The following is a 15,903-nucleotide window of genomic DNA, read 5'->3' on the forward strand; positions in this document are numbered from 1 at the left end:
ACCTTTGATGACGAAGATTCCAGTCTCCCTCAGTAGCAGTTTAGGCTACTTCATTATCTGTATAAAATGTTTTCTTCTAATCACAGCTCATCTCCTTAATTGCAAGTTAAATTACTTTTTCTCCTACTCCGTGCAGACGTGGAATATAGTTGTTCACCATTTCTCTTTACCTTCTGTCAGAAACATGCTGTTGTGTCCCACATTTGTCTTGTCTTTCTGATAGGTTGTATTTTTCAAACCTTTCGTAATCCTGTCACTCTTTTCTAGACTGTCCAATTTGCTCACATCCTTAAAATGTGGTACCCAAAACTGGACACAAGCTTGAGCTTGGCTGATTTACCACTGTGGAGCACAGCAGAATAACTGCATCTCATCTCTTCCACAACATTCCTGTTAACATTTCCCCAAGTGAGGTCTGCCTGTTTTTTATTTGCGTTTTTTTGCAACAGCATTGCATTAACCTACGATTGGCTGTAGTGGCTTAGGCCAAAAATCCACCCGTTTATGTTCTGTCTCTGACAGTGGCCATTAGAGGATGCTTAGGGAAGAGTTTAAGGTGAGGCAGATGTAAAGCGATACATCCTTTGGTCTATGACTGTACATCTGGCAGTCTCCAGCTTTAGGGCTTTCCCAGCTGCAGACTGCTTAATAACCAGTGGCACATTTAATTCTGGGAACTTATTCGATTGGTTTTTGAAACCCATTTGTATTTTTGTTACCTGCAGCATTTTGTGACAGTTTTATAAATGTAAACTGTGTGAAGAAGTTCTTCTCTTCTGTGTGTTCTATAATTTGTGATACGGATTATTCAGATATACCTGTAGCTTCTGTAATTTCTCCTTTCTTTGTGAATGGATGCAAAGCTGGTCACTCAGTTTTGTACTTGTTTGTTTGTCCTTTTTGAATTCAATGTCACTGATTTTGGACTCTATTTTCCAACTCATTAGGATCACTCCTAATTCTAATCCTGTCCTTTTAGGCATCGTCAACCCTTGCCAGTTTTGTCGCAGGTTTTTACACTCTACGCTGTCATTCACATAACAAATGACAGTAGTGAGGTTATCTAAGTCCATGGCAGACCTCAGTGGGGATTCTGTTTGACAGCTGCTATTTTACTGGAGCGTTCAAATCAGTTTGGTACCCACCTCACAGATAACTACATGTAAACCTTCTTAGCATAGCTTGGAAGAGTGGAGTAATGCCAAAAGCCCTACAAGTCAGATGCTTCTTCACAGGGGCATTTGGAGGGGCGGACAACTGCTGAGGTTTTGATCGGGTTTGTGTGGTTTTAATGGTTGAGAACCAGCGGACTTGCTACTTCATTCAGTTCTTAGCCATTAGTTTATTGTGCAAACAATAAAATATTTCAAAGCCAGAAGGAGAATCACTGAAAGAGAACTGCTGTAATATTCACCACGTTCATCTTTGTCCTAAAAGCATACACAAGTTGCAGGTTACAGTGTACAATGTTCAGTAGTTTTCCTGTACAGCCAACTGTCTTTACATCTAGATAACTGTGAGCATTTCAACTTAATGGACAATGTAGCGTTCATGTTTAAATACAAAATTTAAGCGTGCCAGTTTTACAGCTTCCAAATGTTTACGAATAATCCCAGTGGAAGGGTGTATTGATTGCAATACACGTATATAAATAAGTAAAGACCTCCGACTAATAAAAAGATGTTTTCTTCAACAGGCAGCCCTTTTGGTTTGAAAAATGCATCAAATCTTCGGCCCTTAAATCTTCTACAGGTAATTGATACACATGGACACAATCATTTCTTACATTTCTGTAGAGTCATGCTTAGTGCTGTTTACTATATTTAGCCCACACAAATCTTTGAAGCCAGTTGATTGGATAAAGCATGTACTGCAGTTGTTAATTGATTTTTCTAAGACATTCAAAATGGGAGGAAAAAGTTATTTCCATAAAGATGTCAGGTGGAAATTATGTTCTCAACTCGTAGCAAAGTAGATAGTTTTCAGTGTCAATGTAGAAATGCTGCCATTTGAATTCAAGAGATTAATCCAAAAATACTATGTTTGAGTTTTTAGTGCAAATCATTTTTTCTTTAAACTAATGTTATGTTTACATGAGAAGCAAAAAACAGTACAGTAAAATCAATCAGGGTTACGCATATAAGGCCTAAAAGTGGAAATAAGCATGCACAGGTAGGTGCAGTGTTGACTTTAAAGAGCTGCTGGCAATGAAAGTAAGATTTGATATGGGATAGGTTGTTCAAAAGGTCTGTAAATATTTTATTTCCTTCAATAGAAACATGAGCAAAAGGTGCTTATTATGTCTGAACTCCATTTCAGGGCAGAACAGGGTGTAATTTCTGGATATTCAAATTACTGCAGAGGTGCAGCTTCAAAATGCCACAAAGGCTGGATGTGGCTCTGGGCAGCCTGGTCTGCTGGTTGGCGACCCTGCACATAGCAGGGAGGTTGAAACTAGGTGATCATTGTCGTCCTTTTCAACCCAGGCCATTCTATGATTCTATGAAACGTTGCACCGTGCTTCAAAAAATTGATAGCAGTATGAGATCATGGGCAGCATTACCTGCTTCATTCTGCCACTCCAATACACACTCCAGAACTGTGGGAAGGGAACAGCACAGGAGGCAGATATGCCAGAGTAGAGCAGTTCTATGAAATTAAATGCTTATATTTATGTGATTCCAAATTGAAGTATACCCTTTCACACCACCTCTGTCGCTCATAAGCCAAGAGTAGTTTGACCGAAAATTGGCACATTTAAAGTGGGTTAAGGGAGAGGAATCAAGATTCTAATTAGCAGTTTTTGCATCAGACTTTGCAGGTTATTAGAAGAATCTACTAAAATTCAGTGGAATATTCAGAATGTGAAATTAATTTGTAGTGCTTTTGAAGACTAGGCTTTACATTTCTGATACTGGTATAATCTAGTATATTAATTAGAATAATTAAAATGTATTTATATGTATATATGTATATATCTTAAAATTATCTGGCTACAGTGAGAGTAGGGTTGGTCTCTTCTCACTGGCGACAGGTGACAAGATGAGGGGAGATGGTCTCAAGTTGCACCAGGATAAGTTTAGGTTGAATATCAGGAAACACTTCTTTACAGAAAGGGTTGTTAAGCACTGGCATAGGCTGCCCAGGGAGGTGGTTGAGTCACCATCCTGGATGTGTTTAAAAACCGTTTGGATGTGGTGCTCAGGGACATGATTTAGCGGAGGGTTGTTAGAGTTAGGGCAGTATGGTTGGGTTGTGGTTGGACTCGATGATCTTTAAGGTCTTTTCCAACCTGAGCAATCCTATGATTCTGTGAGGCTTCCTCACAAACAACTATTGTAAACCAATCAGTTTTAAAGGATTATTATATTTTTTAATTCTCAAAGGAGACCATCATTATCAGTGTTGTGTTCATCCTAGGTTGGGGGGAAACTCAGCAGTTTGGGGAAACTAGGTGCTCTGCTTTTATGCTCTTGAAAACTACATTGGTCTTCCCAGATATGCAGGACTTCTGTACATAAAATACTCTATGGTTACACAACACAGTTTTTCAGTTCATTGCGCTGCCGTAGACTGTTCATAAGTGACTCTTTAAAATGGTTTCACAGTGTATAACCCCCTGCATCTCAGACCTCATTCTGGAATGTGTGACAGTTTAATGGGAGACTTTGAGATTTATTCTCAGAATCCAAATGTCAGTTCCTTTTTGAGTCACTAAAAAATCACGCAAGCTCGTTCTCTTGGGTTTTATTTTCTAGATACTGAACATTAAGGGCATTCAGACAAAGGCTGATTTGAGCCTAAACCTTCCTATGACAGAAAGTTCTTTTGGCCAAAATCAATCTCTCTATTGGCTAACTTGCCCCAAGGAACTGTTGTTTTTTTTCTTTTACCACACCTTACAGTTTAGGGCTGGGGTCATGAGGCTACAATGAGCTACTTTGTATACTAAATCCCTTGGCTTTTAGGAAGGACAGGAAGGTATGCGTTCACAGTGCTGAAAAGCAATTGCTTAGTGGAAAAAAAACACTTTGGCCCAAAAAGACCAACAATTTTCAGTGCTGCCAATAGAACGTATACGTACTTCTTACTTGGGTTTATTTCTTCCCGGTGTTTTGTGACTCCGTAAGTCTTCTCTGTGGTCTTCAGTGAGATGATGATGCATGTCTCAGTGTTCAGTCTTCTGGTCCAATTTACCCAAATCTCAGTGGCATTATTTCATACGGTCATTCAAAAGAAGTGTTGCAATTGCTGGCAATGCACCAAAAAACCCAAAAACTTGTGGGTTTTTTTTTCCTCCTTAAGACATCAGCCGGGCAGTTTCTTTAAGTCATATGTGTAATACATACTTTATTCTCCCACCTCTTGAATAAATGCACAATTTAAGTTCTAGAAAGGTGTGTGATGCAGCACCCTTTCACAGCAGTAGACACTGGATCAGGTTCCAGTAATTCCATTTGTGTGATTAATGTCAGAGCTACTTTGTTTAGAAAACAAAACTTTAAAAGCAGTACTTGTATTTATCACAAAGTTAAGGCACGTGTCACGCAGTTTAATGTGCTTATGCTTACCCTGCTTTGATTATGATCTTTTGCATATAGATGGCTTCAGGTGTCCCCTGAAGGCTTTGGGGTGGGGAGCTGGAGAGGAAACATGATACCATTACAACCATAAACTGTAATCTCTGCTGCCTGACAGCAGGGAAGCTGCTATCTGCATGGGACTTCTGCTAGGTAATGAACATAAAACCATTTCTCCCACACAGCTGTCTGGGGGCATTAGCATCTGTTTGTTATGCTGCAGTAGCGACTCCGCTATTGTTTGTATATAAATGCACTGTGATAGGTAGAATTAAATGTTTTCAAATAGCACTTCAAAAGATTGTCTTCACACTGGCTTTATTTACTTATTTGTACTAAAGTTTGGTAATAAGGATCAAGCTTTTCATTTTTGCTAGGGGTCTGACCAAGGTCCATCAAATCAAGATCAGGCATTGTCTGCCCAACAAGCTGCTGTCATTAACCTGACGGGAGTAGGGAATTTCATGCAACCTCAAGCCACAGGTATGTGCTTGCTGAGCCTCCTTCTGTGTCTGTGTACGTTGATAAAATTCACACTGAAATGAAGTTTGGTCTTTCTGATTTAAGAAGATGAGAACAACACACTATGTATTATCAGCATATGAATTGTACAAGAAGTATTTGACTTTCACAGCACGCACTTCTCTGCTTTGTTTGGCAGTTAAGTGTAGTAAATTTATTATATTGCTGTCACACTTGATCTGAAAACAAGATACAGGAAAATTCCATGCCAGACTTCATTGAGGAATGCCTAACTGTGTACTGAACATCTAGTATAATAAACCTCTTTGTGTCTCCACAAGCACTTCATAATCTAATTATGTTCTAACTAACCAAGTATGTATATCACGTATATTTTATTCCGTACTGTTTCCAGTTTTACTCAGACTAATTCTATTGACTCTCCTTTTCTGTTACGTTCTTCCTATGCCTTCCTTTCCCTACCCTGATAAACTTGACCTGACCTCTCTGACCTGCCTGCTTTCCCCTTCTCCTTTCTTAGTGTTGTCTCAGCTTGGCTCTGCCATGAACAGACCTGGGCAAAGCCTTCCTCAGCAGAGACTCCAGCTCTCTTCTGCCTTACAACAGCAACAACAACAAGCCTTGCAGCAGCAGCAGCAACAGATACAAGTAATCCAGCAACTTCACTCTGACTATTTAAAAAAAGAAAACAGTAATACAGTTCTTAGCTCCAAACTCAAAAATCTTGTTTTCTGGTTTTTGTAACTGTCATTTTGGTCTCATAAAGAAACAAACCTCTGAATTTTGGCAAATGACGATGATAAGACTTGAAATCTGTGATTCTCAGCTTGGAGCACTGAATTTATTTTTATTCATTTAAGCCATCCACCTTCCTGATTTGATAACATTCAAGGAGTGCTTGTGGCACATTACTAAATAAACTGCCAGGTGCCATTAGGATTCCAAAACAACAAAACTGTAAGCACCTGCAAGTTCAAAGGTAGCGCAGGTATAGGCAGCATGCAGAAACAGGTCTGGCAAAGCATTCCTTCAGTATTATCATTCATACGGTCTATGAAAATATCAAAATACTTCTGCACAGTCTCCTTGTGAGGTACCTCGAAAATAACACATGCGTGGAAAATGCATTATGCCAAAAGCGTGTCACCAAATGTTCGCTGAAGTTGCTGAGTTACTGCAATGGATAGAAAGGGCAAAGAAGTAGCTGTCTGAGAATACGTGTAAAACATGAGACATGCCCTCAGGCTTCTGTGCCACTGGTGCTGCTTGACTGTACTCATTGCCCCTGCACATGATATGTTTCCTCTGTTAACCGAGCGCTTCCTCTGTTTTTGTTTCCCCCCACCACCACCTTACCGTCATTCTTTCTGATGTGAACCATGGTTTTGTAGCTCACGCTAACAAGCTTTTTCTCCTCCTCCTTTGTGGCAGCAGTTGCGATTCTTGCAGCATCAAATGGCTATGGCAGCAGCAGCAGCACAAGCAGCTCATCTGCGACATCAGCAGCATTCAGGCAGCCACTCAAAAAGTAAAAGGAAAAGAGGCACACCTGCCCCTCCAAAATCCTGAGACTTGCTTTTTTTTTCTCCCTCAGTATAAAAATGATTTGAAGGTGATTCTCTTTTTCCCCTGTTCAAAAAGGATAAAGCTTAAAAACAAATCAGTGTTTTATAGTACTGTTGGGAAACTGAACTTTTGACATTACACTGAAAAAAGATGAACTTGGAAGCCAACCCTACGTAACAGTGAGTTCATCAGTAAAGCAGCTGGGGTCTGGCTTCCTTAAGTCACTTAATTTTTTAACAGAATGTTTTATCTTGTATTTTTTACCATTCAGCAGCATTGTACATAGTAAAAGGGTGAAAGACATTTTAGAAGAAAATGAACTTTGTAAATGTAGTATTAGTATTTGTTTATTTAGTATAAAAAGGTTTGTGAACACCGTAACAAATACAATTTTTATAAATCCACTTTTGAAGAGATCTTTTTGTTCACTTGGGCTTTATACTTTTTATTACTTTGTCTATCAGCTTCTTTACTTCTTTGTGTCTCGTAATGGCTCTGCTGATACAGTCCTGAAGTTTGGCTCCTGTCAGAGGACTTCCACCTAAGGATTGAGGGGGGGGAAAAATGGTTTTCCAGTTGCACTTCAGTAACATATCCCTAATTGTGTTTTCCAAATCCAAGTATTAATACAGTAATTCTCCCAACCAGCAGTTTTCACCTGGGGAGTTATACAGCTTCCCCAGCTATAACCTCAGGCACAGGAAAGAAACACTAGGGCTAAAATGCAGACACGCTCCAAATCTGCCTTTTGCTGTATGCAGGACCAATTACTTTTTAACATCAGCCATGCTGCCTCCTTCAAGATGAATTTTAACAGTAAGTGGTTTAATCAGTACTTGAGCAATCTGTCATCACCTACATCTTACAAAGAAATGCAGGTACATAACATAGAGGTCAAGAAAAGACCATCCTCTTCATAAGTTCTTGTGTGATAAGCTTGAAAGTACCTGGTTTGTGGACAGAACAAAGTCTGTCATCTTCATCTGTGACAACAGTCACCGTTCCAGTTGCTAAGTCTTCTTCCTCAGCAGTTGGGTCAACAATGAGTAATGTGCTTTTGAAAGAAAAACATAGGCATTAGTATATGATGTGCCATAAATGTCACTGCAAAAAATGTTACTGATTCATTTTAATGTAGTCTTACAGAATACTTCTAGGCTGAGGTAGTGTTCAAGCTTATCTATTTTCTTATCATACTGTACCAACTGAAAAAAAAAAAGCAAATAATGGATGTATGCCTGTTAAAATATTAGCTGTTAGAATGTATCTTTGAGCAAGTTTCATAGATAGGATATTTCAAGAAAATACCAGTAAGCTGCTATTTGAAATATACAGTCACTTATTTCATAGTTATACAATGTTTTTAGTTGCAGGCTGTGCCAATTGCTACAAGTCCTTAGGGCAAAATACACTTCCAATGGTAGATTCATCGAAGTAGAACTTGGTTTCCTGCCAGCAAACTCCAATACTTCAAAAATGGATGTAATGAGTTCCTTAAGGAAACCAAGAGAAGATATCACACATCACATAATGCAGATCATTGAAAAAGAAAGTGGTTGTTAGTTTTGAAGTTAAAAAAAAGCAAACCAGTGGAGAAGAGGATATCAATTATAGGCCAACTTTGTACAAGAGCTTGAAGAAAAGCCCAGCTACCACAGTTCAGCCTTACTTTTCTCCTTTAAAAAAAATAACAAAGACCACACAAGAAAAACTCACAAAAACCACCACCAGCATTACTATCATTTAGCTGCATCCATAGCACAGAATCTAAGACTACTGAAGCGAAGACAATGAAATCTACCATTGGAAATGTATCTCAACAAAGAAGACTATATGTGAAGTTTTCATGAAGTCTCAAACATTGGCACAGCTGCCCAGAAAAGCTGTGGGTGCCCCATCCCTGGAGGCGCTCAAGGCCAGGTTGGATGGGGCCCCAGGCAGCCTGAGCTGGTGGGGGGCACTGCCCATGGCACAGGGTTGGGACTGGGTGGGCTTTAAGGTCCCTTCCAACCCAAACCATTCTATGATCCCATGAACATCCGCAGAAAAGTAGGACAGAATTCAGAAACACACACACGTTTATTTAAGAGAGAAAGTGAAACTTCTTAAACAACTTGATGCAACACTCAATTTTAGTGAAGTAAACAAAGACCAACCTGAAAACCTTCTTCCAGAGGCAATTTTTGGTCAACTGGGAAATATGTGATTTATGTGCAAATAATAACCTCCTGACAACTGTCTGTCACGTTATCCCAATTCCCTCACTTTCAGTCTACATCAAACTTCAGGTTCAAGAATATTTAAGTCATTAATAAAAGCATTCTAAGTTATTGAGAGCTTTCTACTTTAAGTCTGGTAATTGCTAAGACAACATTTCAAGTTTAGCACTCCCCTCTCTCCATCTCATGTAGCGTATACCCCAACCTCTCTTAAATACTTAATCAGTTTTGTAGCACAGCAAGTAATTGTGGCTTCCTACTTTATTCTATGGAGCAAAAGAACGCATACTTAACAGACTAATGAAGAGCCAATAAACAATTTCAGGTGAGCAATCAGGTTATCAGATGTGATTATTCTGAACTCTCAGATTCCTTACCTACAGGGACAAGGACTCAGAAGTGCTGGTCATATTTCAAGTTGGGTAAATACGTTTTCATTACCAAGAGATTTTGTTCTATCTGGATGGGTATTTTTTTACTTCCTCTGTTGACAAATACTTGATGTAAGCTGTTGAAACACTACCATCTTTGATATCAGTTATGTACATACACTTTTAAAAGCTTCTCCGTGTTCCTAGCATTCTTTTGTCTCAAAGATACTGCAAACAATTACCTATTCCAGCAACTTCAATGCTAGAGTACTTTCAAGCCTGTCTTTTAGGCTGGGAAACCATTCTGCTTTAAGTCACAGGAAGAAGTTGGACAGACTTTGTGTCATTCTGCTGCATACTGATTCGTAACGCAGAACTACAGATCAGCAGGACAGGCTTTGGAAGCAAGAGCAAGAGAAACAGGCCCGCCCCCATGTTCTTCATTAGCAGAAGTGGATGAGACGTGCAGAAATGTCACCCTAAGCACCTTCTGGTTTTCGCTACTTCTGTTAAATACTCAGCAGTTTTTTAAGTACAAAACAGTTACAGACTTACTCATCAAATATAGCAAATGATGTGGCAACTGGATGCTTTCTGATAACCAAGGGATTCTTCTGCTTTAAATTAACTTCGGACAAACCAGTTTCTTCATTTATAGTAACAGATGGCAGTTGTACTGAAGAAATGAAAACATTGCATTGGAACAATATTAAGCATTGCTGTTTTAGTGTAGGCTGAGAGATATCCAAGGCTACTGAAATATTTCAGCTGTTCTTTTACCATATTGCTAAGCCACTGAAAACAGATGAGAATAAAGTTGTGGCTACATTGCTGGTGCTCCTATACAAAGCATTTTTTAAATTCAAGGAAAGTGTTTAACTTAGAACTACCTGTTAAAGTAAGTATATAACATTCTTCCTTACACAGAAGCATTTTCTGCTTCCAAAATACCATACACTTACAATATCTTTAACAAAAAGCATTCTTCCCATGCAAAAAGCCTACTGGACATACAGATATTTCAGAAATCTAGAAAAAAAAACACAATCTGATCACCAGGTAACTCTTTGTCAACCTATACAGTATTGGAGACAGGGAAATCAATAGCAAAGTAGCTATAGGAATTCAAAGACATGTGGGTCACAATAAGAAAGGAAGCCTTACTGAGTTTCTCTTTATGCTGTTGCCTACATGTGTGTTTAACCCACATCTTGTGAAGGATCAATCCACACTTTGCGTACAAGAAAACATTTATTTCAAACTATAATGCATTAAGCTTGGAATACTGTATTCTGCCAAACAAGAAAGCCCCCAATTTATTCTGCCTACACAAAATGGATGAACAAGGGAAGATGATCAAGGTAAGACATTTCAATTAGTGACCACTTCTGCCAGCAGCAGTAGTCAGAGTGTTTTACTCCACAGAAGACTTACCATTTTTCAGTGCTGCTAACAAAGCAAAGGTACTGGCATCCAAGATGTTCCCATCGTAGTCCAGACATATGATATCACAGTATAACACCCAAGCAAGCTACCAAAAAAGGTTTGCGCACATGAGGTATTAGAGCAGCTAAGTAAATGATGCAATATCTAAGAAAGCACTGGCCACTTGAACACATATACTTATTTCTTACATGAGAAAGAAATTTTTACACTTTGAACAGAAACCAAGCTATGTGGACTAAAAAACAAAACCAAAACAATCTACAACCCCCATATTTTCTTTCAAGTTGTAACACTGATCTTGCTACTATGACCTTCTGTTTGGAGACAGAACTTACCTTGCCATCTGCAATACACAGATCTTCTTTTGCTATTATCTGTGAACTAAAAGAAAATGAGTGTAAACCAGGGAACAGAAACTCATCCTGCAGTTTTTTGTATTTTAAATGCAGTACAGTGGCTCTTACTTTTCAATCACATCTGCAATGAATTGGCTTGCTGCTTGAGCCTCTTCACCAGGAGGTCCAGAGCGAAACCTCGTTGAGCAGAGAGATGGCAATTCTACATTTGGAACTGGGGAGCAAAGGTCATTAGTTATAAATTAATGGGAAATCACAAATAGACATAAGACAATATGCACTTCAATACCATTTTATATACTTCAAACAAAAGGTAAGACCAAAACCTTTTCAGTCAAGTCTTCCTACCTCACTCCTCAAAAATAAAATAAAATAAAATAAAACAAATGAAATATGGCCTTGTAGTAAAGGACATCTACAAGTCTGTGCTTGGAAATACATATTCCATTGAAAAGCCAGTAATGATATGTACCATTTTCCATTTGTATTCCTGCTATGAATATCGTGACCACATAGGAACTCTTCCATAAGTGTTAAGAATTCTAAATTAGATCATGAAACAACACCACATTCATCCCACTGCCTGGCTTTACTGGTATGCTGTCTGCTTTTCTTCAACTGTTAAAACCTGATGCTTTCAACTGAAAGCAAAAACATGCATAAACATTTATGGGGGGGAAGAAAACCCGAGACCATAATCAAATTCACTGCAAACAACATACTTTGCAGAAGATCTCAGTTCCACAGAGTTAAAAATCACACAAGAATGCAGATATACTTTGATTTCTACAGCTCCCTAAGAAATAAGTAGTTTTTAGTTCACTCTTTTCACAAGAAGCACTTTTTGTCTGTTGAGACTTCAAGAAAAAAAAGATACATGCCTTTGCAAAGCCTTACACAGCGCAGGATTGCAGAGATGAACTACCTTCAATCTAACATACATACTTATCCCCCAGTGGAGGTTTATTTTCAACCTGGGCTGGAACCAGGAATGAAAAGACAGCTTTGCATGGAAAACTCACAAGCAGAGCGGGGGAGCTCTGAAATTTCTGAAGCACCACTTCCTGAATGTCAATTTGGAAACTGATTTCAGGGAAGGTAATACAGTTCCTGCTGTTTTCTTTAAGAGGCCTACACAGCACACTCCATCTGTCCCATGATTACAGCCCTTTAGCTGAAGGAAAAAGACCTGAGTAAGAATGATACCAAAAATCTTACCGATATATCCCTTATTAGCAGAATCTAATGCAGGTGCAGCAAGCTCCTGGAATAAAAAAGGTAAAAATAAAGAGCTGAATTCTGTTCAAAAACATTTTCCTTCTATTTTGTTTATGAAATATCATTTTCTTGCCTGTAACTGTTACAATTCAATTTACAAGAGCTATTTTTAATGAGTTGATTGCAAGTTAATAGGTAGCAAACTGTCTCAAATTTACCTATGTCTATGGGAAAACTTCTCACTGCGGGGGTGTGAAGTGATTTGTCTCAAGGTTCATGGCAGGCCACCAGCAGAGCTGAGCTGACAGCGCACTCAATAGCTCAGCCAGCTATTCACCAACCCACTTACTGATCAATCTTAAGGAACTTGTCCATTATTCTGTTTGTTATTTCTGGATAAAAGCTGTTATATCCTTGCGTATATCCTCCCCAATGCACAACACACATCACAAAAACACACGTTCTCTGAATGTACAAGTCACACTGGACAACTAAATCATTATTATCTTTGAGGTTTGAAGTAACTCAAGTGAAAGACTGTAATTCTGTCTGACTGGTATGTTATTTTAACTCTCTGGGAGAGGCATTCTACAAATGAATGTACAAATTCAGCTAACAGACAAGTTAAAATAAAAACCAACCATACCGCTTTCACTCCACAAATTACTGTAGTATTTCCCAACTTCACCAAGGCAGAACCATCTGCAGTTGTAATTGAACCTGAAGATAGAAAGTGCTGTTCAGTAAAATCTGTCCTTTTCCATCCAAAGGGCCTTAACATCCACCTTCACAGTGTTTATTCTCCATCATTTTAAACCAAACACAACCTCAGCTAAGTCTTGATGCATCCAGGATGCAAACAGAACTCCCCTCTCCATCAAACATCAAAATACTGTATTACTAGCTAAGAATTAATGAATCCATTATCCAAAATGTATTACTAGTATTTTCTCCTCTTTATCTTGATCCAGTTTTCTCATGACCACCATATTATTTTTGCTCATTAATGCAAATTTGAACTAAAAATATCCCTTAGATTAAAAGCACTCCGTGTTGTACTAGAAGAAAACATATCTTTTACCACACAAACAGGTAAAACAGCAAAAAAACTGCTCTAAATGCCACAATCCTACTAGTGGAAAACATTCAAGCCAGTAATCAAGGATGGCAATGACAAGACCACCTTCTGTCTAGCTTACAGCAAGACCTTGTGAAAAGGCAACGATAGATAAAGGAAAAAACCTGCAGTGTCCGTTTGAGCAATGATCAGCAGCTATTCCATGGTGGTTTAATGCTAACCTGCACTTTGCTTTTAGAAAGTGATGTCCAAGAAAGGCAGGTAAGGTCTCTGCTCACTGCATAGAGGTATCTTGCCTCTGCCTGAGACAGTTGCTCATCAGGCTTCGAATAAAACAGAAGCAGGGAGAACCCATCTCTTTCAAGGTGGTAGGCAATGACTGTTTGCTGGTCAGTGTTGACACAGATGCTGCTTTCAGCATCTACAGTGCAAGCTGCTCATCTTTGAAAGAGACAAGCTTCCAAGATCCCTTAAATAATACTCTGCACACCAGCCCAGGAGCAGCACTGAATAGATCTGAGCATGCTGTTATCTTTAATGCTCGTTTGAACTACAAATAAAAATGCTCTCTCGTTTCAAAACGTGAGCACCATGAAGACTGATCAGCAAATCATTAAGTGTACTAGCTATTATGAGATTAATACTACTCCCGTTATTATTATTATTATTATTCATAGAATGGTTTAAAGTTGCAGATGATGACTAAGATCATCTAGTCCAACTGTCAACTCATCACCACTAAACCACGTCCCTAAATAGAACTGTAGAATCATTAAAGACATTCCAAATAAGTACTTACCTATGTTGACAGTGGTTGCTCGGAATTCACCTAACTCCCTCCCATCAGGTCGACAGTTCTCTTTCTAAACAACATTTACAGAGGTCAAATTAGAAAACTTATTCTATCAGATAACACACCAAACATAGCATATTATATCAAACAGCAGAACAATACGTTTATCAAAGGAAAGAATAAAGCATTCTCTTTCTGTCAGTAGAAATATAGTTACAAAATTGCAAGCTCAATCTTATTCCAACTTAGTTTCCCATCAACTGACACCCAGTTTGGGCTTGTAGATCACAATTTTTTTTATTTATTTTAACTTATTTAGAAGATTAACAAAACAGATTGGCTGTCTGTCTCAAGGATAAGTACTACAGGCTAGATTCAGAAAACCATCCAGAAATGGATATTCCCTGATGACTTAAAATGAGAGTTCATACCTGTCTACAGCTCCCTTCCTTACTCTCACCCAGCAGAGCCCTGACAATGAACATCAGAGTGAACCAGACCAAACATAACACCTCTAAATACTGCCAAGTCAGACACTGCACAACAAAACCTGAATCTTAAACTAAAAGCAGCATCAATTCATTTTCATGTTAGAGCTGAACTACTATTCATCACAATTTCAAGCTTCTCAAAATCACAGACTTTTGGTTCAATTACAAGAACTGCAGTAATACTGTACTCATTTCCAAGAGAAGACTATTTCAGTAATGAAATATAGATATATATAGATCATATTCCAGAAAGTTGGCAGCTTTCCTTCACAGTTATGCTGAGCAGTCAGTAGCAATATTTTCTCTTAGCATTTAGCAGCATCTGAGAGCCCAGCCTTTTTATGAGACACAAAGCCAACAAAAGCATTTACTCACCTGCAGTTAAACACAACCTTTGGTGGTATCAATGCCACTAGTAGGAGGAAAAACAGCTTCTGAAGATGTATGACCCTTTTTCCCCACTTTGACAAGGTTTATGCCTTTCTCTCACAGCTTCAGGTTTCCATGTAGACAAGAAAGACACTGAGGCCGGAGAAGGGCAACAAAGCTGGGGCACCAGTTTGATGGGGAGCAGGTGCCAGAACGGGGCTGCCCGGGAGGTGGTGCAGTCACCGCCCCCAGAGGCGTTCAAGAAACGTGCGGACACATTCAAGGCACCGAGCGACGTGGTGTAGTGGGCAGTACTGGTGGTAGGTGGACGGCTGGATTAGATGATCTTAGAGGTCTTTCTAACCTTTATGATTTTATGATTCTAAGTTTAAAGACCATATGCACGCAAAAGAAAGCTGCAAGCATCGATGCGTACACGCATATCACCTTTTACTCACCAAAAATCTTCTGTAATATTCCAGCGGTTCCACTGTTCTAAAACAGACAGAAAAGGGGGTTCACGTGCAAGCTCCCAAAGAGAGAGCAGGAGGGAAAAGCAAGCTGGAAGCCTACGGCAACACATCACTTCAGAATGAAGGCGGGCAGCAAAGCTGCTCAGCAGCGCGGTCCCTGAAAGACCAGGGATCTCCTGGTCCCACGGAGCGCTCCTGCTTTTAACACAGCCACCCACGGGCCCTCGCGAAGCCCCGTAGCCGATTAACCCCACACCAGCGGCCTCCAGAGAAAGCGCCCCGCCCTCGCCACGCCGCCTCACCGAAGCGGCGCGGCCCCACAGCACGGCCCGAGCAGACCCGGCCCCTCACGGCGCGGGGATCGCTGGGGCCGCGGCGCCCCGACTCACTTGAAAGCCGTCGCCATGGCGGCACCGCTGTCCTCTATGGGCGTAGTTCCGGACCTGCGCAGCGGCCCGGC

General features: G+C 39.7%; 2 protein-coding genes across 24 annotated transcripts in view; one reads left to right on the forward strand and one right to left on the reverse strand.

Moving 5' to 3' along the window:
- The window catches only part of SUPT20H (SPT20 homolog, SAGA complex component), a 37,166-nt gene extending 30,133 nt beyond the window's left edge, over positions 1-7,033 (forward strand). For 9 of the 23 annotated variants that reach the window (XM_015277765.4, XM_015277782.4, XM_040699989.2 and 6 more), the window contains 3 exon segments: positions 1,697-1,752; positions 4,958-5,063; positions 6,495-7,033. In XM_015277765.4, the coding sequence (XP_015133251.1) occupies positions 1,697-1,752; positions 4,958-5,063; positions 6,495-6,595 (263 nt within the window). In that variant the 3' untranslated portion in view covers positions 6,596-7,033. 23 annotated transcript variants of the gene reach the window in all.
- On the reverse strand, positions 6,959-15,868 carry EXOSC8 (exosome component 8). The gene is made up of 11 exons (XM_003640577.6): positions 15,833-15,868; positions 15,429-15,465; positions 14,117-14,180; positions 12,886-12,959; positions 12,240-12,285; positions 11,130-11,235; positions 11,001-11,046; positions 10,654-10,750; positions 9,775-9,895; positions 7,577-7,683; positions 6,959-7,170 (listed from the first exon to the last, which is right to left on the reverse strand). Exons 1-11 carry the CDS (start codon positions 15,847-15,849, stop codon positions 7,055-7,057), a joined length of 831 nt encoding a protein of 276 aa, XP_003640625.2. The 5' UTR covers positions 15,850-15,868; the 3' UTR covers positions 6,959-7,054.
- Between the last annotated feature and the right edge of the window lie 35 nt (positions 15,869-15,903).

Source organism: Gallus gallus, chromosome 1 (genome assembly GCF_016699485.2).
Source record: "Gallus gallus isolate bGalGal1 chromosome 1, bGalGal1.mat.broiler.GRCg7b, whole genome shotgun sequence".
NCBI lineage: Eukaryota > Metazoa > Chordata > Aves > Galliformes > Phasianidae > Gallus > Gallus gallus.

Excerpts from the sequence above, each read along its gene's own strand:
- EXOSC8 (XM_003640577.6), bottom strand. Across the intron at positions 11,236-12,239 it reads TGCTAATAAGGGATATATCG|TTCCAAATGTAGAATTGCCA; the intron begins GTAAGATTTTTG and ends TTTGCTCCCCAG. Across the intron at positions 7,171-7,576 it reads TTGTTCTGTCCACAAACCAG|GTGGAAGTCCTCTGACAGGA; the intron begins GTACTTTCAAGC and ends CTCAATCCTTAG.